Source organism: Mastigoproctus giganteus, chromosome 6 (assembly GCF_048544385.1).
Source record: "Mastigoproctus giganteus isolate SK-2022 chromosome 6, ASM4854438v1, whole genome shotgun sequence".
Lineage (NCBI taxonomy): Eukaryota > Metazoa > Arthropoda > Arachnida > Uropygi > Thelyphonidae > Mastigoproctus > Mastigoproctus giganteus.
The window spans coordinates 220,175,608-220,198,934 of NC_143580.1; the positions used below are offsets into that span (position 1 = coordinate 220,175,608).

Below are 23,327 nucleotides of genomic sequence, written 5' to 3' on the forward strand. Positions count from 1 at the left end.
CAAAAATACGTAAGCATCACACAGTTCATTCACAAAAATCTGTTTTTGGTTACTCTGACATCATAGGTCAGGAACTAAATCATTTACTGAACCTCGATGTTCAGTGAGTATAATCATAGGCTCTTAACCTTGTCTAGCCAATTTTTCCCTAGGTCCTAAGGAAATTTTGGCTAGACATGGTTAAGTTGCAGAAGTAGTAGAGGCATGTGATGCAAGAAAGCAAGCATACATAGCATCAGACATAAAAAAAAAACATTTCACACATCCATTCCCTCTAAAACTTTGTCCAGTTCCTCCTTGAATTTATTTAAGCTATCAGCTTATACAACAACAGATGGAAGTTTGTTCCAGCAACCAACTACCCATTGGCTAAAGGCAAATTTCTGCACATCTATTATACAACTGCCTTTCCTCAATTTGAATTGAATTTATGTCCACTCAGGTTTGTAATCTGAGCAAGAGAAAGAATCCCATCAAAATTCAGCCTGCTCAACCCATTCAAGGCCTTATACACATCAATCAGATCACCTCGCAGGTGCCTAGTCTCCATAGAAGGAGACTAGGCACCTGTGAGGACCTCTTCATGCCCCCTCACCAATCTTGTTACCCTTCTCTGTACTCACTCAAGCAACTCTACATCCTTCCTAAAATGAGGCGTTCGGACCTGTATGCAGTATACAAAAGACGTGGCCTGACATTGCCTTATACAAAGGGATAATCACCTCCTTTTCTCTACTAGCAATATTCTTGTATATCATTGACAATATCCCATGACCTGCTAAGGCAGCCTATCTGCACTGTCAGAAAACTTCACATCTGATTGCACAATTACTCCCAGGTCTTTTTCATTCTCAACCATCCTAAGTGTAGTACCACACAGTTGGTACATTTCTGTGGAATTACTTCTACCCATATACAGTACTTTGCATTTGTCAATATTAAACTTCAGTTGCCACTTCTCAGCCCATCTGCCCAACTTTTACAGATCGTGTTGCAGTAGCACACTGCCATTATTGTCATTAACAACCCTGCCAACCTTTGTATCATCTGCATACTTGGACATTAAGCACGATATACCTTCATTGATGAATACACAAAACAACAATGGGCCCAGCATCGAACCCTGGGGGACTCCACTAATTACATTAGTCCATGTAGAGCAGTGTCCATTTATTACCACTCTCTGCTGTCTCCCACTCAATCACCCTTTTATCCATTGTAGCAAATTGCTATTAATGCCATATTGCCCCAATTTGTACAGTAGTCTTCCATTTGCAACAGTATAAAAGTTTTCCTGAAATCCAAGTACAGTAAATCCTCGATTTAAAGGACCCCAATATAATTTATTTTGGATTTAACGACCAGACAAATAATAATACAGTAATATACATATTAATCTTGACCATATTATATTTTTTAGGTTATACAAAACTTCAGTGTTATTATTGATTAAAAATTAATAATAATTAGTTATTTCCATTATTGTTTTGATAATTACCTATTTTTATAATCAAATTCAGGAAATTGTTTTTTATTCTTTCTGAAAACATGTTCAAATAGCTGTTATTACAGATAACAGATAAGAGCAGGTGGTGACTTGCGAGCCGAACGTGACTCAGGACACTAAACTGCAGGTCTACCGACTCACTTTGTTTCGGTCTCAATCTGCCTCAAGCTATCGTTAGGTCAAGTTGTATACAGAGTGTTTCTGTGATTTCTGAATTGTGACTTTATTTATTAAATAATTTTGCAATCCTTACAATTTAAAATGGCATAAAGTGATAGAGGAGTTAAAAGAAGCATGTGAACTTAAATGTGGCACATAAATTAGAACTAATTGAGAAATTAGAACAAGGCGTCTCAGTAGCACATGTTTGTGAAATTTATGGCTTATAAAAACAATCTGTTTCTGATATCCGTAAATCAAAGGCCAAATTGCAACATATTTCTTTAAAATACAGTGTTGATAGCTCTAAATGTAGTTTTACAGAGGGGAGTAGAAAACACATGAAAGTTGTGCAAGATAAAAACTTAGAAGCTGTGTATAAGTGGTATGTTAAACAGAGATCTAATGATGTTAATGTACGAAGTTTTGAGTTGAAATCTGAATGTGAAACTCTTGGAAAGCATGTGGGACTTAATGTTAAGGCAAGTGATGGGTGGCTGTGGCGTTTTAAAAAAAAGGCATAGCATTATGAACAAGAAAACCTGTGGTGAATCTTTAAGTGCAGACACTTCACAAGTTGAGCCATTTAGAAAATTTATAAATGAACTTATGAAATCTGAGGGCTTTATTTTATCACAGGTTTACAATGCCGATGAAACTGGCCTGTTCTATCATGCTGTTCCTGAAAACATGCTGGCCTACGAACACAGCACTCCTGGTTGCAAGTTAAGTAAGGAGCGAATTTCTGCCTTACTTTGTGCAAATACTGATGGCTTGCATCGCCTGAAGCCTATGGTGGTAGGGAAATCAAAGAAACCACACATTCTTAAAGACATTATGAATCAATTGCCTGTTATTTACACCAGCTGAAAGAATGTGTGGTTTACTTCAGAAATATTTTCTAACTGCTTCTTCAACCACTTTGTTCCTGATGTGAGGCGCTTCCAGACAGATGTTCTGAAAATTTCCCCCAATAATGTAGAGGCATTGTTGCTTCTTGACAATGCCCCTGCTCATCCTAGTGCTGAGAAGTTAGTTAGTAAGGATGACAGAATTAAGCGTCTTTTTTTGTCCCCTAACACAACTTTAGTTGTTCAGCCAATGGACCAGGGAATAACTGCAGCCTGCAACAGGCTGTATAAGAAGAACTTTTTGGAAGAAGTAATAATTGTGTTGAAGGATGAAGAAGATGCAGAAGAAGACACAAGAGGAGCCAGAACACTTCACAATCTACGAGCCTACAACATTAAGTCTGCGCTGTTTAACTATGCTTTGATTTGGTATGATTTGGTAGTTGTTGGCGCATCGGCTTCTGTGGCCATATTGCACCTCCCAAGGTTTTTGCAGTACTTTGATCCAAGCCCGAAGCGGGAATCGAACCCGCGACCTTTGGGTTGCCGGGCAGGTACTTTACCCACTCGGCTAGCCCGGTCGGCGTTTAACTATGCAGCTGCTTGGAAGGAGATGAAGACTACCACTTTGAAAATGGTTGGAAGAAGTTGTTGTACAATATTGAACCGGATTTCGATTTTAAAGGATTTGAGACAAATGATTTTCGGCACACCCTTGTAAATGCTGGCAACCGGGAAACAACTAAGATGATGTTCTCAAATGGCTTGAAAATGATGAAGGTGATCCTGGCTACCAGGTCGTCACTGAAGAAGAAATTGTGGACAAGGTTCAATATGGCAAGACAGGGGAAGAAGACATTGAGGAAGGGCAAATTACACCAGCACGGCCTACACTGTCTGAAATGAGAAATCTCATGGACATCGCCATCCACTATATAGGGACATCTTCTGACCCAGAAATTTGTCCCTTACTATGAACACTTTCGGCAGTTCGGGGCAATCATTATTAAGAAACAACATCAGAGTGGCAAACAACTGAAGCTGGACGTTTTCTTTAAGTAAACTTCACCGACTCCCACTCCTATTTCACCTCAAACTGCTTGTACATCTCAACCATTTACATGCAAATGGATGCACCAATTTGTGAACATTTCAGAAGAATCTGAAGCTGAGGATTCCCCTTCACCTCTACCTTCAGATACTGAATAACGACTACTGTACTACTACCACTATGGTCACGGAAAAATACTCTTCAACTACACTGTCAAAAAGGTGAATAAATATATATTTTTTTAATGAAAAATAGAGAGCAAGGTTACCGGCATCCCCCTCCCCCCATACTTCTCCTTCAACCCATGCATGGTGCCGGAAACTTTGCTCTATTACATATTCTTTATTATAATTTAATAATTTTATATTGTACAGTACTGTATATTGTATTAAAGCTTTATTTTTACATTAAGAACAATAAAAAATGCCCCCCCCAGATTACATTCAATTTAACGGACTTTTGGCATTAATGGACAACCCTTCTCCTCTATTAGTCAAATCGAGGGTTTACTGTATATGATATCAAAATTATTTTTTTGCATCCAGTTCCTTTGTAACCACATCATAGTATCCAATCAAATTTGTCAGACAAGACTTTCCCTTAACAAACCCATGCTGTGTCTGAATTATTATTGCAGTCTTGTCTAGATGATCCTGCAATGCTTCTTTAACCAGTGACTCATTATTTTCCCTGGAACAGAAGTTAAACTAACAGGTTTGTAATTACTCATGTCACCCTTTGATCCCCCTTTGTGAATTGGGGATACATTTGCACATCTTCAGTCTGTTAGGACTGCCCCTGAGACCAAGGATCAGCCGACCGAGCTAGCCAGCTAGGTAAAGTGCATGCCTGGCAACCCACAGGTCGCGGGTTCGATTCCCGCCTCGGGCTTGGATCACAGTAAAATGCAAAAATTTTGGGAGGTGTATTATGGCCATAGAAGCTGATGCGCCAACAACTAACAAGAAAAAAAAAAAAAAAAAAAAAGAGAACAAGGATGCTCTCATAATTATGGCTAAGGGTTTGCTTACTTCCTTTGCCACCTCCTTCTCAATTGCTAATATGTTAATTATACATAGTGAAAATCTAAATAATTCTAGGAAAAAATCTGAAGGATTAAACAATGTAGGTAAATTCAATTACTCAAATACATGCATTTAATCTATGATCTGCCCAAAGTTTATTCTTCACAAATCCTTGATTATCTTGTTGTATAAGGCAATGGTTAGGTCACATCTTGAATACTATATAAAGGTCTGCATGCCTAATTTTAGGAAGGATGACCTGTTGATTAACAAGGGGAATAAAAGGGTGCTCTTACCAGAAAAGGTTTCAGTTTTGCAAACAGCAGTGTTTGGAGACTAGGCACTTCCCAGGAGAGCTGACTGAGGTGTACTGCTCTGAATGGACTGAGTAAGCTGAGTGATGACAGTAATCTTCCCCTTGCTCAGACTACATACAAGGCAGCACAAATTCAAATTGCAGTATGATGGCTGCAGTACAGATGTGTGGAAGTTTGCCTTCAGCCAGTGGGTAGTTGATTGTTGGGAATATTTTTTGTTGATGCTGTATAAGCTTGCTTTCTTACATAATTTGCCCCTACTAATAGTAAACACTAATTTTTGGCTATAAAGTTATTGCATAGGGTACAAAGAAGGTAGAGGGAAATAAAAAATAAATAAAACCTATTACACAACAATTTATGCAATTTATTACCTTAAAATAACAGAACGCAACTTTAGACAAATATTTATTGTTGACATATGTAAATATACTACCCTCTGAAAAAGTATCCAAACATGTGAGGTTCATACCGATGTCACTAAAAAATTCAATAGCACATCAGTCCCTGCACAACCAGTAATGGTCTAAGCCATACTATGAGAAACAGCCATACCACATAACCTCTGAACTTCATTAGTGGCACAATGCATTCCAGTAGCAGACATTATGAGGAATCCTCCACACCTGATCTGAATACAGGGTGGCAAGATTTGCCACTCCACAGAATCAATTTCCACTCTCTATGGACCAATTAGGCCATTTGTTGCACCATGCAAGGTGAGACCACTGAATGCAGCTGGTAATGTCTGGGTTATAAACTGATACTCTCCCACAATAACTAAATCTTTGGAGCACCACAGATAGTGTGCTCCTACAGACCTCAACTCCTGTTGATGCTTTAAACTCCTCATTCATGTTTTACAGGAATATCTGGTGAGATTGTCATAATAACCTTCCAAGTACCCCCCCCCCCAATGTTCACATGAAGGGAGCTTCCAGTGTGCTGCTGGATGGTGGTAAGCCCTCACACTTCCAATTCATTATAACACCACCAAAAGTCAACTTTGAATAGTGTAGGCTGTTAGCAATTGCACAAATCAACAACATGGCAATGTTACATCCAACACGACGCTGCTCCTCCAACATGATGCTCCTCAAAATTAGTCAGTTTGATTCTACATTCCATGAAAAAAAAAAAAAACAACTAAACTTGTATGGCTCACTTTCCTATCTTACATAGCAGTCTGAATCAATTGATTATCTGGGAAGGTCCAGTGGATCATGAAAACAGGGTGCCCAGATACTTTTAGGAGAGTAGTGTACTTATGCACATATAATTTATAACATGAATAGAAGATGCCACGTTTGGTATTAAGTTTCACAAAAATTAGCAAGTAAAAAAGTGCTTTGTTTATTTTTTCACACCCACAGAATATCATACAATCTAAAACAGAGGTTCTCATTCTTGGCAGACCTTGAGACAACAAACTATGGCTACAACACTTTCATTAGTTGCCTTGATACTGCACCATGAAGTTCAGCATGCACTTACTTCTCAAAAAAGACTTTTAGCTAATTTCATTGCTTACAGCTGTTTCACCAGTCACAAGAAGCTCATTAAAGGTTCAAAGATAAATCAAATGAAAACAAGATTTTGATTACCTAAATTTAAATTACATGTCAGCACAGATGGAAATTTAAACAGTTGTACTTCTACTGAACAGGAAATATCAACTGTCATATATAGAGAGTGATATGCAGAAGACAATGGTATTCACAGTGATAGGTGCATCCAACATACATAAAACAGTGCAATGCATATTTTTTTTTTTTTTTTTACATCAGAGGATATCTTTCTGGCATCACTAATGTGAAAAAGGTGTACATTATATTCACAAATGTACAAATGGGAAAATTACTCTGAAGGGCACTTGTCCAGGATAAACTTAAATATTTGTCACAGAAAAAAATCCTGCCACAAAAGTTAACTTCAGGGTAGATTGCTGTATGGTAGTTGATGTGGGCAGGGAGATAGATATCAATTATGGACCTGCTACACCATCATTTACGACAGTACAGGAAAGTCTGTATGAGGTGGGTTCCCAATGTCTCAATGATGAACAGACATCTGTGAATGAAATTGTATACAGCATATAAATATAAAAAGGAAAGAAATGATTTCTTGGATTGTATAGTTACTGTAGTTTATACAAGGTGCAGGCATTTTGAACCAGAGGCACTTTGAATTGAAAATCTTGAATTTTAAAATTCAAGACTTTCAAAAATACTAGGAAGATTATGCCTGTGCTGTTCTTACAAATGGCTGCTGCTGTGTCATTTCATGTATAGAGATTAAAAATTCAACTGACAAAATTATGCACGAATCTTCAAAGTTGATCTGTGATGTCCATCAAAAAGGAAACCCAAGATGAGCTGAGAGTTATTTTGTTAAACAATGCCAACAACACATAGTTCAAAGTATTACAGCCACCATCCAGAAACTAAAATGGGAAATGACTAAGCATCTGCCATATGATTCAGATTTCAGGAAGACAACAAACTGATCTGGCAGGACGTTGATTCCATATAATGATCATCAAGTGAAGGAAAAAATTGTGAAAAAAAAGTGCCAACAGATAATACTTTTATGAGAAAGGTAGAAAAAAATCTGGTATGCAGATGCAAATTCCTAAGATGGCAGTGGAGATTTTAAAAAATTAAGAACCAATTATTGGTATTAAAAAAAAAATTTTTTTCATTTACACTCTCTCATTACCAGGCAAATATAATCTCAGTGAAAAAAAGCAAAGCAGTGGCACCAGCCCTGCCCCTGTAGTCTGAAAAATCAGTAATACATGTTCATTTATTCCTGAGTTATTTTTAGTTTCTAAGTTATGTATAAATATAGTGCAAATGCATCAGGAATACATAGCTATATCTGAATAAATCAGATTATTAATAAAACGGCATCGTTTTAAGTTATATCTCATATTGTGCTCTGCCTTCACAACGAGTTGCCATGATATTGCACTACTTCGAATAAGTAACGCTTCACCTAAGGAGAAGACTAATGTTACTTATTCTCAGATGGATACCACCACCCAGACGGCACCGTTTCAGGGCTATTTGGCCCTTCTTCGGTGGGTGGGTAGGTACCCGAGTGGGTAGGTACTCGTTGTGAAGGTATTCACAATATGAGATATAACTTAAAACGATGCCGTTTTATTAATAATCTGATTTATTCAGATATAGCTATGTATTCCTGATGCATTTGCACTATATTTATACATAGTCTAGACTCCTTTATAGCTTGAGGCTTATGCCCTAAACGCTTGAGTCTAAATACATGATACACCATCAGGCATCTCTCATATTGTGGAGTTATACTTCATAACTGTTTTGCCATCATTGCATCACTCGGGTACCTACCCACCCACCGAAGAAGGGCCAAATAGCCCTGAAACGGTGCCGTCTGGGTGGTGGTATCCATCTGAGAATAAGTAACATTAGTCTTCTCCTTAGGTGAAGCGTTACTTATTCGAAGTAGTGCAATATCATGGCAACTCGTTGTGAAGGTATTCACAATATGAGATATAACTTAAAACGATGCCGTTTTATTAATAATCTGATTTATTCAGATATAGCTATGTATTCCTGATGCATTTGCACTATATTTATACATAGTCTAGACTCCTTTATAGCTTGAGGCTTATGCCCTAAACGCTTGAGTTTCTAAGTTATTAATTGACGGTGTAGTTTGTTTCAGTTTAGTTTAGATGAATGTACAGATTATACAGGGTATCTCAAAAATATTGGTACAAACGTTTAGGGGAGGTAGGTAACATCTAAAGCAGGGGTCAACAAACTTTTTTCACGACGGGCCAGATAACCGAGAGATTGACGAGCGCAGGCCATATAATCATTTTGTTCAATGTGTACAATTCAGTAAATACAACAAAAATGAAGACAACGAATATATTTATTTACCAATACACAAAATATGCAAAAATAAAGAATATATAGAAAAATAATGATAACGAATATATTTATTTATTAAAAACTTATCAAGGAAGGCAACATTAGGAATGAGATAAGCAGAAAAGATTAATGTGATTTACGGAACTGGGGTTTAGCTTTTAAAATATCATCAATGTTTGCTTTTGAATTGCTACACCCAACCAAGAGAATTGCCTTTAAATTACAAATAATTACAATATATTTTAGAAATTTTGATCATTTGTAGCACAGTGCGGGGCGGGCCGGGCCAGGCCGGATCTGGCCAGCGGGCCAAAGTTTGGTGACCCCTGATCTAAAGGAATGTGAACCGCATAGGAACCCATAACCGGAAACATCAGGAATCGTCAGTCAGTAGACGGCACTGTTCATCAGTTCGCGAGATGGAAAATTTCTGGTTTACTCATTCAAGCAGTAGTCACCGCACGAAGAGCATGCACCTAGTGTATGGATTAGCAGAGGGCAATGGACGAGCCGCTCGACAAATTTATGGAGAACGCTTCCCAGACAGACATGTACCGGACCACCATTTGTTTGTGTGTGTGCATCAAAATTTGTGCAATTATGGGTCATTTAGAGGTAACAGGAGTAGTGCAGACAGACCACGTTCGATGCGAACTCCCGCCATGGAAGAAAGTGTATCGAATGCCGTCCAGAATAATCCTACTACCAGCATAAGTGCCGTTGCCGCTGCCTTACGAGTGTCTCGTTGCAGTGTACAGCGTGTCTGGCACGACGATTCCTTACACCCCTTTCATCTCCAAAGGGTTCAGTTACTGCTCCCCCAAGATCATCCTGCATGTGTGGCTTTTGCGCAGTGGTTTCTCCAAGAAAGTGTTCAAGACTTGAATTTTCCAGCCTATGTTTTGTTCACTGATGAGGCTTATTCAATCAGCACGATGCTCATGTGTGGGCTCACGACAACCCACACGGTGTGCGCCCCCATGCAGCACAACATCACAATAAATATGTGGGCAGGTATGGTCGGTGACTGTTTAGTCGGCCCATACCTGTTACCATCCCGCATGAACTTCGCTAAATATCGGATCTTTCTTGAACAAGTTCTACCAGGGTTACTTGACGATGTTCCAGCAAATGTGAGACGCAACATTTGGTTTCAACGTGACGGGGCGCCTGCCCATTATGGAAGGTGTGTTCGTGACCATTTGAACAGGCGTTTTGGGCGTCGATGGATTGGCCATGGTGGACCCGTTGCCTGGCCCCACGCTCACCTGATTTATCGAGCCTTGATTTCTTTCTGTGGGGTGGCCCTCAAATCTATCGTGTATGAATCATCTGTGGAGACAGAAACAGATCTCGTGGAGAGACTTGTCTGCGCTGCTGCTACTGTCAAAGAAACTCCAGGTGTGTTCGACCGTATCTGCCAATCCATGCTGCGTCGGTGTCACTCATGCATTGCGTCTCATGGTGGAACCTTCGAACATCTGTTAAAACATCATGAAATGCATCCATCTCGTACTCCATTGTTAATATTATGTCAAATAAATGTTTGCCACTGATTACTGTCTTGTATCATTTCTGCTTCTTGTGCGTCTGCTAGTACTTTCCCGTGACATTTCCGGTTACGGGTTCCTATGCGATTCACATTCCTTTAGATGTTACCTACCTCCCCTAAACATTTTTACCAATATTTTTGAGACACCCTGTATTTGTGGCAGAGGTACAAACTAGTTAAGTGAAAATATAAAGTGCCACATTACCATTACAGCTGTTTTTTTGCAAAAACATAATATGCATAATAAGTAAATAGTAATAATATTTAGTACTAAGTAAATATTAACTATAATAATTAATATTTTAAATATTAATATTATTAATCTTAATAATATTATCAAGTAAACTGATATTTACTTAATAATAAGTAAATATTATCTACATTTACTATAATGCAAATATTTAGACTTATAATTTAAGGAAAGAAAAAAGTTACTTTCAATGGAGAACGATGGATGATGATTGGCTGTCCTGCAATAATCTGACTCCACTGCACTGATGATTCTGATGATAATGAAGAGATACTGTGTGGAGTTAAAGTTGTAAAATCACCTGTTTTTGATGTCTCTGGCTCAATTGCAGTCAAATTATCTGCAGTTGTTGATGATAGTGAGGCAGTATGAGGAGACAAGGGGACAAACTCAATTTTTGTTGAAGAAAGAGAATACTGGGCTATGGATGCAAAATTATCAGCTGTTGATGATGGAGAAACAGTGTGTGGAGTTAAAGGTGAGAAAGTAACTTTGGATGCAGAAGAGACAGTAGTTTGTTGAGGTAAAGTTGGATAATCTGATAATGATACATCAGAAACAGTATGTGGACTTAGAGTAGTAAAATTAATACCAGATGAAGCAAGAGTATGCTGAGTTAAAGATATATTATTTGCTGAGGGAGAAACAACGTGTTCGGTTAAAGTTGTTAAACTGTGTTTCGATGAAGGTACAGGATGTGTTAAAGTTTTTGCATTATCTTGAATTCCAGATGAATCAGAAATGGCATGCTGAGGCTGAGTTATACTTGTGTCTTGAGCTCTTGATGATGAGGAACCATATGCAGGAGAAGCAGTAAAATGAACTGCAGATGACTTTGGCGTAACATGCTGAGTTACAATCACAGACTTATCTCTTGGCAAAGAAGGGACATGTGAAGATACTGTTTTAAAATGAATTCCAGATGAAATAGCAGGAGCAATATGCTGAGTTACAACTTTAGACTCTTCTCTTTCCTTTTCAAAGACACTATTATCAGTTCTGTATGTAGCGGACTCATCCACTGACTTGACAGATGAATAGGCATATGGAATAAAAGAAGAAAATTCTGTTGGGCTTAATACTCGGTGATTTCCCCTCACATCGCGGGCATCTAAAAAATAACAGACATATATAAAAATTAAAAACTGGAGAGGAAAATTTTCTTTGTAAAGAAATATGTGATAAAGTAAATAAAATAAAACACCATTACAATAAACAAAAATTTCACTATAATGAAATTATTTACAGATGGTGGACACTGTTGCAGTTAAACTATCAACAAAAAACATCAAAAGGTCAAATTAAAACGTTTTTAGTTTGGCCTTTTGGTGTGTTTCCGTAATGTTGTAACAACAGGATTACACTGAATATGCGGAGGTGAAAACAACTGCAAAATATAGTGAAAAACAACAACTGAAAAAATGTGACAAGTTAGATCAGAATGTGTATATGTCCACAATTCTACCCAGACACAGTAGTAGGGATTATATCCTGAAAGCTTAAAGCCTTGTGGATTAACCAAGACTTGAGGGGCTCTGCAAGACAAGGATTTTTGCCAGTATCACTGAGGATACATTGAGGGTTCGGAGAAATTGCTAGTTAGGGATAAGAGAGGTAATACAGACTCGTGTTTATCTGATGATATGAGTCAAAGTAATGCTTGGACATCACGAGAATTCTTGTTTGTTGTCACAACAGCTGATGTTGGCAAGATGTTCTGAGTGTGGCAATGTTTCAAATGAACAGAAAGCTAAAGATAGGGAAAAAAGCCCAAATGACTTCGAGGAATGTGTCAGGGTAGTAAACTATAGAAGAATACTCAGTCTTCACCATATCTACAGTAATGTCAGGGGCTTTAATGATAAAACATATGAATTTGGACTTCTGGTTAGAACAACTAATGCTGACATAATAGGGCTTAACAGAAACATGATGCCACCGAGAAATTGGGGATGCCGAGTTCCAATATGGTGTGTATAATGTATTTAGGAAGATAGAAGGGTTGTTGGGATCATGCTTCTTATTAAAAGCAGCCCGAGAGCAAAAAGAGCTTTTGACGAATCAGAAGTTATGCCTGCCAACACAAAATCTGGGTAGTGTGAATTAGTTGGATGTAAAGGTACAGTGACAGTGAAATTAAGGTACAGACCAGAATATTGTGAAGAGTATGATGAGTCTCTACATGGAGATGAAATGGGCAAATAAGTCTGAATGTCCTATTATGGGTGGTGACTTCGAACTTGGTTATAACGAGCCTGGAAATAAAAAGATCATGGCTGTAATGAGCATAAAGCCATAATGATTTTAATTTACACATATTCCCATACAATCGCTCACTATTATAACGAGCATACTACACAGATATACCGTACAAATTTTGGTAATGCAAACATTCTTAATTGCTGAAAAAACCCAATTCTTGAAATAGACAAAAATGAAAAGGGTGACTTAACTTTCATGACCCCCACATCAGATTAGCAGCCAGTTAATGACCTTGTCCTTTCAGGGACGGGGACTATACAATAGTGCATTGGCGTTGCACATGTCGCATTACCCTATTTACAGATTGTTTTATATTCACTGAACCATAAATTTATTTTGGGACCTCTAAGAATTCTGGAAACAGCACTTCTAAGAACTTTGTATGCAGATCACTTTACTGTCATTTTTAAAGTAAAATCAGTCAGAAACAAACCCTTGGGAAACATGTCTACTGACAAAAGAAAATGTCTCTTGATTTGCAAAAATGTTGAAATTATTCATGAGTTAGAACGTAGTGCAAAATATGTTGAAGTGCAAAATATGTTGTAAAAAGTTTTCTTTGTCCTCTTCAACAGTGTCAACATTGTGGAAGAATAAACATGTTTACATATCTGACATATCAGCACTGGAAAAAAAAAAAAAAAAAAAAAATTTTAGAAAGTGCGAGGTTACAAACGTTGATGAAGCATTGCTTCAATGGTTCACTACACAAAGAAGTGCTGGATTTTCAACAGATGGTCCAATCTTCAAATCTCAAGCGGAAAAATTTGCTGTACAATTTGGAAGCGACGATTTTGTAACAATGATTGGCTGAATCGATTTAAAAATTGAATACAAACATTTTAATACAAATAATATGTAGATATATACCGATATTTTTTTCTCTCTTTTTTCTTTTGTAACTATCTTTTTATCAAGTTATTGAGGATAAAAAAAAAAAACAGGTAGATTTAACTCATCACTGATATAGTGAGTATTGGTTATAATGAGGAAATTTTGTCGGGCCCCCTGATGCTCGTTATAACCAAGTTTGACTGTAATTTGTTTAGTAAAGTATTTTTAATTATATCAAATTTGAACAAAAATCATGCCTCAGACCAGAGCAACAAAGTAAAAGACTCAAGCTAGTGGGATTGCCATGGCTCTGGGGAGAAATGGAGCGAGGTTTGTCCTCTGAATCACAGCCTTATGAAACGTATAGCTTGTTTGATATTTGCAGAGCTATCAAGAATGGGACATGATATTGCCAAGTGCACAATGCTGAGTGCAAAACAGTGGCACTACCCAAGGCACAATGTGCTGGTCCCACAGGAGCAGGTTGTTGTTGGTGACTCTATTGTCAGAGAAATGAGAAATATATTGTGAAAAAAGGATAGGTGTAATAGGACCAGGGTATGTCTCTCAGAGGCAAAAGTTGATGACATTATAGAGCAGATATAATCTTTTAAGGGCACAAAAGGTGATATCATTGTACACATTGGCAGTAATGACATTAAGAATAGGAGATTTGCCGGCTTAAAAAGTACTGGGCATTATTGAAAAAAAAAGCCATGATTTAGGGTTAAATTTAAAAGTGTCTGCAATCCTGCCAGACATGATAGGAGGGAGTATATGTGAGCCTTGTCGATCAATTTAGCCCTGGAGAGATTATGACTCACGGGGGTTAGATTTTTTCACAGCATGGTCTGTGCTTGTTAACAGGAGAGACTACTTCTACAGGGATGGGATACACTTAAATAGAAAGGTTGCAAGAATATTTACTGATGCTATCGAGGCAGAGTTAAGTGGGTTGGAAAATTGCTAGCTTTGACCAACTAATAGCTTAACTAGAGCAGCAGCAGACAGAGGTAAACATAATTCTTGCTGTTTCTATTGGAATGAGTAGCAGCCTTAAAAGCAAGGCACTGGGGATTTCAAGAACTGCTAGGAGTCATCATGAAACAAGTAAATACACTGTTAGTGTAACTAAGAGTAAGAACAGGTGCATGTATACTTGCATGTACACCAATGCTAGGAGCATAGTAAATAAATTTGATGAATTTAGAGTGCTAGTGAAGACATTAAATGCAGACAATGCTAGGATTTCAGAGACGCGGTGTCACTGATATAAGGGATACAGAATTTGAATATGGGAAGTACAATGTATAGAGAAAGAAGAGACAGGATAGGGGGTATGGTGGGGTTACCCTCTCAGTTAAGAAGCACATGAAATCTAAAGCAGTGCATCCAGTTGATATGGATGGCCAGTGCAATATTGAGTCAGTTTGGTGACATAAGCACTGGAAAAGCAAAAAAAAAAAAAAAAAAAATGAGTAGGAGTGTGTTATAGGTCTAATGACTCTGATGAGTATAACAAACAGCAGGATCATCAGCGAACTGTTGATGATCCTGCTCAGGTTGCTGACTAACTGAATGAGTATTTTGCATCTACATTCACATGAGGATTTCTTTAGGGAAGGGGATGCTAGAAGTTTATGAAACTTCTGGCATCTCAAATCTCACTTTAACAGGCAGCTAAATGAGTTTGTAAAAAGTGAGAGGAAAGTGTAAGAGAAATTGTTGAAGTTGAACATAAGGTACCTGGGGTGGATGGGATCTATCCAGTTATATTAAAGGAGGCAGCAAAGGAAGTAAGCAAACCCTTAGTCACAATTATGAAAGCATCCTTGGATTCATGGAAGTTCCCACAGACTGATGTGCGAACATATCCCCCATTCACAAAGGAGGATCAAAAGGTGACATATGTAATTACAGACCTGTTATTTTAACTTCTGTTCCAGGGAAAATGATGGAGTCAATGGTAAAAGAAGTAATGCAGGATTGCCTAGAAAAGGCGGCAATTATACTTCAAACACAGTTAACGGGAAATCTTGTTTGACCAATTTGATTGGTTACTACAATTTGGTCACAAAGGAACTGGATGCAAAAAATTATTTTGTTATCATACACTTTGATTTCAGGAAAGCTTTTATACTGTTGAACATAAAAGACTGCTGTACAAATTGGAGAAATGTGGCATTAAGGGAAAGTTGCTGCTATGAATAAAGGGATCGGTTAAGGAAGAGAGTGGTAATAGTAATCAATGGACACTGTTCTTCATGGTTGTTATTTGGTTTTTAGGAGCATTAGCAACTAAGGCCATATTGCTCCGGGATATGCGGTGGTCATTTCCTGACCTTTCCGCATCCTCCGTATTTGGTGGTGACGGGCTCGAACCCCGGTCTAATCAAGAAACGTGCTACGCACTGCTGCTCCTTCCCACCTGGCTACGGAGGCACCACTGTTCTTCATGGACTAATGTTATTAGTGGAGTGCTCCAGAGTTTGGTGTTGGGTTGTTGCTGTTTTCTATATTTATCAATAATACTGATGGCATATCAGGCTTAATGTTTAAGTTTGCAGATGATACAAATGTTGGCAGGGTGGTTAATGACAGTATGCTACTGCAACAGGATCTAGAAAAGTTAGGCAGATGGACTGAGAGGTAGCAACTGAAGTGAAACATTGACAAATGCAAAGTACTGCATATGGGTAACAGCAACCCCAGAGTAATGTACCAACTGTGCAGTACCACACTCAGGGTAGTGAATGAAAAATGAAAAGGACCTGAGGGTGGGGGGGGTAATTGTGCAGTCAGATATGAAGTTTTCTGAGCAGTGCATACAGGCTTACAGGAGAGCTCATGGTATTTTGCTAGAAGGATAAGGAGGTGATTATCCCATTGTATAGGGTTATTCAAAATGAAGACCAGGGTTTCGGAATTTTTTTTTGGGAAAGCGCATGTGTCATAATCATTTGTAGCCATCTCTAAAGAACGCATAATATCTCAAGTTTCGTTCCCACGCTCGCGATGTTCGGTATGCTGCACGGCTAACCACCAGATGGCGTTGGACGCATACCGCCGTGCAGTCGTTCGTTAGCCTGTTTGTTTGTTATTTGGTTTTTAGGAGCATTAGCAACTAAGGCCATATTGCTCCGGGATATGCGGTGGTCATTCCCTGACCTTTCCGCATCTTCCGTATTTGGTGGTGACGGGCTCGAACCCCGGTCTAATCAAGAAGCGTGTGCGATGCACTGTTGCTCCTTCCCACCTGGCTACGGAGGCGCATTCGTTAGCCTGTGATGCCAGTTCTACTCTGTTGTGACATGGCTTCAGAATGTAATGAGAAGCTTTTACTGTGTTGGAGTTTCATGTAAGTAAATCTGTTACCGTTGTGCAATGCCACTTTCGGAAAAAATTTAAGAAAGAACCGCCGACGGACAAGACAATTAAACGATGGTATACTCAGTTTAAGGAGACAGGATGTCTGTGCAAGGGAAAAAGTCCCAGTCGCTCGCCCATATCAGATGCTAATGTGGAACGCATTAGGGAAACTTTTCTAAGGAGCCCAAGGAGATCCACTACGAGGGAAAGCAAAGAACTTCACATCCCACAAACTACAGTTTGGCGTGTTTTGCGGAAGCGATTACTAATGAAACCATATCGTCTAACCCTGTTGCAGTCTTTGAAACCAGATGATCTGTGCACGAGGAGTAACTTCTGCACTGCACTGCAGAGCCGCATGGAACAAGATGACACGTTTTTGTGCCTCCCTTACCTGCGACTATACCAGAACTGAAAGATCGGATCACCAAAACCACTGACAGTGTCACTCCCGACTTACTAAGCCGTGTGTGCAAAGAATTCCTTTTCCGAGTTGATGTCTGCTGGATCACTAAAGGCTCTCATATTGAACATTTATGAGGTATGTAAAAAAACTTCATTACTATACTTGCATTCTGGAAATATTTCTTTCTTCCTATGTCTGCTCATGTGTGTACAGGAATTGTTTGAAACCCCGGACTTCATTTTGAATAACCCTGTATAAGGCAATGGTCAATGCCACATCTTGAGTACTGCAACAGGTCTGGATGCTTCATTTTAGGAAGGATCTGGATATGAAGGCTTCAGTTCTGCAAATTGCAACTTCTGGACACTATGCACTTGTAAGTTTATCTGATTAAGGTGTGTAAGGCTTTGAACAGATTGAGCAAGCTCAACGTTGATGGGATTCTTTCTCTTGCTCAGACCACACACACACACACACACGAAAGGGACAAAATCAAATTGAGGAAGGGCAGTTACAGAATAGATGTGTGGAAGTTTGCCTTTAGCCAGTGGGTGGTAGATTGCTGGAACAAACTTCCACCTGTTGTGGAAGTTGATAGCTTAAAATAATTCAAGGAGAACTAGACAAACCACTGGAGGGAATGAATACATGAAATGAGGTCTCGGGTTTTTTTTTTTTTTTTTTTTGGCTGATGCTGATACAAATGTATTTTGGCTGATACAAATTATACAAATACAAAGCTTGCTTTCTTGCATCACTTGCTAATGCTAATATACATACACATTAATGTAATACAACTTACTCTCTATACTTATACTGTGAGTAGGTGCCACTGCATATTTACTGGAGCTAGTTATGGAACGGTGGTGCTCTACAAGTCTCTGAAGTTCTGAAAGGCATATAAAAAGTGAAATTTGAAATGTGAAACAAAGCAAAAATATATTAAAAGAAAACATTAAAATTATCATGACAACAACAATTCTATAAACAGCTATGCTACTGGTAACAGAAACTATAAAGGAAATAAAACTCAGAGATATCCATTTTATTATCATGATTATTATAAGAATGCAAAAATTTCTAGTTCAAAATGATTCAGGCCATTTAGCTTTGACCATTAGCCTTGGTTCAATGGAACTTGCAGAAGAAATGCACAATGCCCTAAGCTTTGACAGTTATTACACTACATATATGTTGTATACATCATTATCCACTATTATCAGGGCACGTATATATCCAATGACATACTGTTTACTTATTAGTTTCTTATTTCATAAATTAATACTAATTGGTTGGTTGTTTTGGATATTTCTGGTGAATATACCAACTCACATAGTTTTCATTGCACACTGTGTCTATACGAGTATGTGTTCACAGGTAACGTTTCATGTTGTGCAGGCTGAACAGTCGACAATTGGGGGTGGGGGGGTCTACCACCAGATACTGTGATCAGCTAACTATAGCCTCAATTAAAGGTGGGCTTTGAGAATTTTGCCAATTTCTGAAGCATTTAAACCTAGATATCTCCAAACAAATAATGAACCTATCATACCAGCAGTTGCCAAACTTTAGTGACATATGCACCCCCATTTAGCTTGAAAAATATTTTCATGGACCCTCAAGCTCAACAAAATTGTTTCCATGCAATAAATTCTTTTGGTTTTTAAATATTTATAGAAACTTAGGATATTATTTGCAGATTCCTGAGGCAGCTCTATAGACCAAGGATCTACAAACCACAGTTTGAGAAGCACTGTATTATACTATCACTAGAGTTTGTGGTTCAGGAATTCCCAGAAATTTTTGAATTCTTTTGCCTTTAGTCCCAGGAACGAGACTTAAGCTTAAATTATGCATTATGTATATTATTATTTTTTTTAATATATAAAACATAATATACAAAAATAATATAAATCTGTTCAAAATATAAAACTTCCCATTATTTATAAAACCACTGATGAAAACTGATTATACAGAAAGATTAGAAATGTTTTAATGGCTTTATTTGTAAGTTGGCTGGTTGTTTGGTATATGCATTTATCAGCACAATGGCTACTAAGGCCAAGATGTGCCTATTCAAATTTGCCATTGCTGTAGGAGTATTTTGCATGCACTACAACATATTACAATGCATGCACTGGGGAAGATTGTCTCCCACTAATGGATAAAAATGAGTCAAATATGTATAAACATGTTCTAGCTAATTCAATCTCATACCACTGATTTGTTCTGAAACTGGACTGAAATGGTTGTAGCTTTTGTTTAATCTGGAAAAGCATATTGTTAATTTGTCTATTTGTAGATTTCTTCCCATTTATCTTTACAAGTTTTTTTGTATTATCATTTTATAATCTGAGTATGATATCAATAATTGCCATATTTCAGGAGATGAGATCAGCAGTTTTGTCTGCCAGTTCATTTCCTGGGATACCAGAATGTACAGGGATCTAACATAACTTGGGTGCCTGGTTCTTGTTTTTGCAGTCCCGTAAATGGAACTGAAGTTGTTTCAGTGTTGGAAGTAGTAGTAGTGGTATGTGATGCAAGGAAGCCACTGCCAAGAAAGCCAAACTCTGATTTACTGGCCCACTCTACTTCCCTGTACAGTTGTTTATTGTTATACTCATCAAAGTAATTAGGCCTATAACACACTCCTCTCATTGTTGTTTGTTTGGTTTTTAGGAGCATTAGTAACTAAGGCCATATTGCTCTTGGGATATGCAGTGATCATTCCCTGACCTTTCCGCATCCTCTGTATTTGGTGGTCACAGGATCGAATCCCGGTCTAATCAAGAAGCATGTGCAATGCACTGCTGTTCCTACCCACCTGGCTACGGAGATGCCATACTCCTCTCAATTTTGATTTCCCAGTGCTTATGTCACACCAAACTGACTCAACTAGCTGTACTTCCTTGGATTTTGTGTTTCTTAACCAATAGCATAACATCTCCTCCCTTCTTATCCTCTCTATCCTTCCTGTACACATTGTACTCCCCAAATTCCAGTTCTGCATTCCTTATATCTGTGTGGCACTACGTCTCTGTTATCCTAACAATATCTGCCTTTGAAGTTTTGACCAACACCTCAAATTCATCAAATTTATTTAAAAAAACTCCTAGCATTGGTGTACACACAAATATACATGCACCTGTTCCTATTCTTAGCTACCCTAACACATCCCATGTATTTACTTGTTCTGCAATGACTCCCATCAGTCTCTGGAGTCTCCTGCACCTTGTTTTCCAGGCTGCTGTTCATTTCAATAGAATACTTATATACTGTTACAATAAAGGAATATTAAAGAACTTATTGTACCTTAAAAAAGGTACAATTCTATTTTCATGTGCTTAGTAAGGTGGGATGGGGAAAAGAGAAATACATTAAAATAACTTTACCATACCTTCTTTTATTTTATTAAACTCATTTTCAGGCATGTTTTCACATCCCATTTTTCCCAATTCTTCACATATTTCTTCATCAGTAAAATCTGGGTCCTTGTCCATGCCAACTTTATAAAAAAATAAATAAAATAAAATAAATAAATATATAATATATAAAAATAAATCTCGCCCAAAATGTTTTTAAATAGCAATTTAATAGCAGTTTGTAGCAATGATATTAATTTTATATAAAAACTGTACTAATACAAAAACCAACATTTAAAAAAACAATGAAATAAAATTCGCTTTTATTTAGATTTTATAATTTCTAAATCAAAATTTTGCCTAATGAACTGTTTTTTTTCTTGATGGGAAAGTTGCTCCCTCTCTGCAATTTAGTCTAAAAACATCTTAAAATGCTGTAAACCATTTAGTTATTAGTACCAGGAAATGAAACAAGAAAGCAAACTTATAAAGCATCAGCCAAAAAAAAAAAACCCCTTCCAACATCACCTGTCCATCCCCTCCAATAATATGTCCAGTTCTACCTTGAATTTATTCAAGCTATCCACCTCCACAGATTGAAGTTTGTTCCAACCCAGTGGTTGAAGGCAAGTTTCCACACATTTATCCTGCAACCATCCTTCCTCAATTTGAATTTATGGTCTACTGGAAGGTCTAGTGCAGCATTTCCCAAACTTTTTAACACTTTTCATCCCACAATATATTTGCGAAACACTTATATATTTACGGAACACAAGTTTAGCTGGATCCAAAGAACTGTTTTCTAATATTTTATTATATACGATGCACTGTGCATCAGGAGCATATTTATTTCCAACACATGTAAAGCTGAAATGCAAATAACTGTCATCATACTTTCGTTTTGGATTTTTTTTTTAGTTGGCTACTGTTTTTTCACTTCAGATTTTTGAGGAACAAAAGGCTGCGATTGTTCATCCTCAATTTGAAGTATGACAATATTGTGTTCATTTCCATCAACTACAGTTGCAATACTAGAAGTACTTGCTTCTCGTTTTAAAGTTCCTTTTTACAACCACATATCCATGGTCATTTATTTTAATAATAATATTTCAAAATACTGATAATTATCAAAAAAAATTTATACAAGGAAGTGAGCTTAGTTATGATATCAGTTTGCTTCCCCCTCTCCTTCAACCCGTGTACTCCAGGCTAAATCACACACGAATGGCATATTAGATCCCTACATTGCTACTTTTTCGTAGATGCTATACCTGTACGCATATTTCTCTATGCTGAAGCCCGCCAAAATAAAGTGTTCCACGGTCTATTTGATTATTAGTCTATGCCAGTATATTAATAGGCCTGACGCAGCAGAGTGGTCAGGAGCGAGAGTGCATAGCATGCGTTTCTTGAGTGACCGGGGGTTCAAGCCCGTGACTATTAAATACGATAAATATTTGTATTGACGATTTATTGTAAACTCTACTGATTTGGTTGTCATGCCGGAGTATAAACAGAAAATTTATTTTAATCTAATTATCTATTCTGATGTGAGCCCCTGGCCGTTGGCCGTGATGGGACAATTGCAACTTTACTTAAATCTATATATGTACATTGTATTAATTTAGTTGCAATAAAGATTTTCTCTCTCTCTCTCTCTCTAATAACCAAAAAAAAAAATTATAATGATACAAAAGTGGTGTATGCTACAAATATGCAAAATTTATTTATTTTATTTTATTTTTTTAATTATTAATTACAATTTTTCCCAGAACACTTGTTCACATCTCACGGAACACTAATGTTCCGCAGAACACAGTTTGGAAAACGCTGGTCTAGTGGATATTTACCTGTGTGAGGAGGGAATCATATCATTTGTGTTTTCTTATCTACTTGGTTTTTTTTTTGCCAGTGCACAAAAATCAGTGGCTTCCATGCACTATACGGCTAATACTATCACTTCACTATGATCATCCAGTGGCTTCCTTGAACTATATGGCATATACTATTACCTACCTCACTATCATCATCCACTGCAGAATTCCATGATCACTCCCCGGTTGTTCCTATGGTGATCAAGTCCAGATTCCACTTGTTCCAAATACTTTATCTAATATAACAATCGTCTAGCTAGACTCTAGCTAGTTTAAAAATTTGTCCCCCCAAGTTGAGTTTCCTTCCCAACTGCTTTAACCAATAAGGGGTAGATTGAAAGCTCTGCTGACAAGGTATTCATGCCCGCCCAATTCCATCTACATATAATGGTTCACATCATACTCTTGACATTCTTCTGGTCTATAGCATACCAATGCTCTAATTTTCACTTTTCTTTCTACTTCTTATACTACACAGACTCGATGCTGGAATGAGTTAATTCCAAAACAGGAATGCACTTGTTGTACACAGGCTACTTTTGACAAGTAATATGACTACCCCCACCTATCCTTCCTAAATACATT

At 37.7% G+C, this 23,327-nt stretch overlaps 1 protein-coding gene across 1 annotated transcript in view; it reads right to left on the reverse strand.

Annotated features, from left to right (window-relative positions):
* Nucleotides 1-23,327, reverse strand: part of LOC150085003 (uncharacterized) — a 48,830-nt gene that overhangs the window by 18,253 nt on the left and 7,250 nt on the right. The window contains exons 2-4 of the mRNA XM_090376431.1: nt 20,904-21,011; nt 18,306-18,392; nt 10,818-11,743 (exon numbers count right to left, since the gene is read on the reverse strand). Of these exons, the coding sequence (XP_090232557.1) occupies nt 10,818-11,743; nt 18,306-18,392; nt 20,904-21,006 (1,116 nt within the window). The 5' untranslated portion in view covers nt 21,007-21,011. The remainder of the gene's footprint in view (nt 1-10,817; nt 11,744-18,305; nt 18,393-20,903; nt 21,012-23,327) is intronic.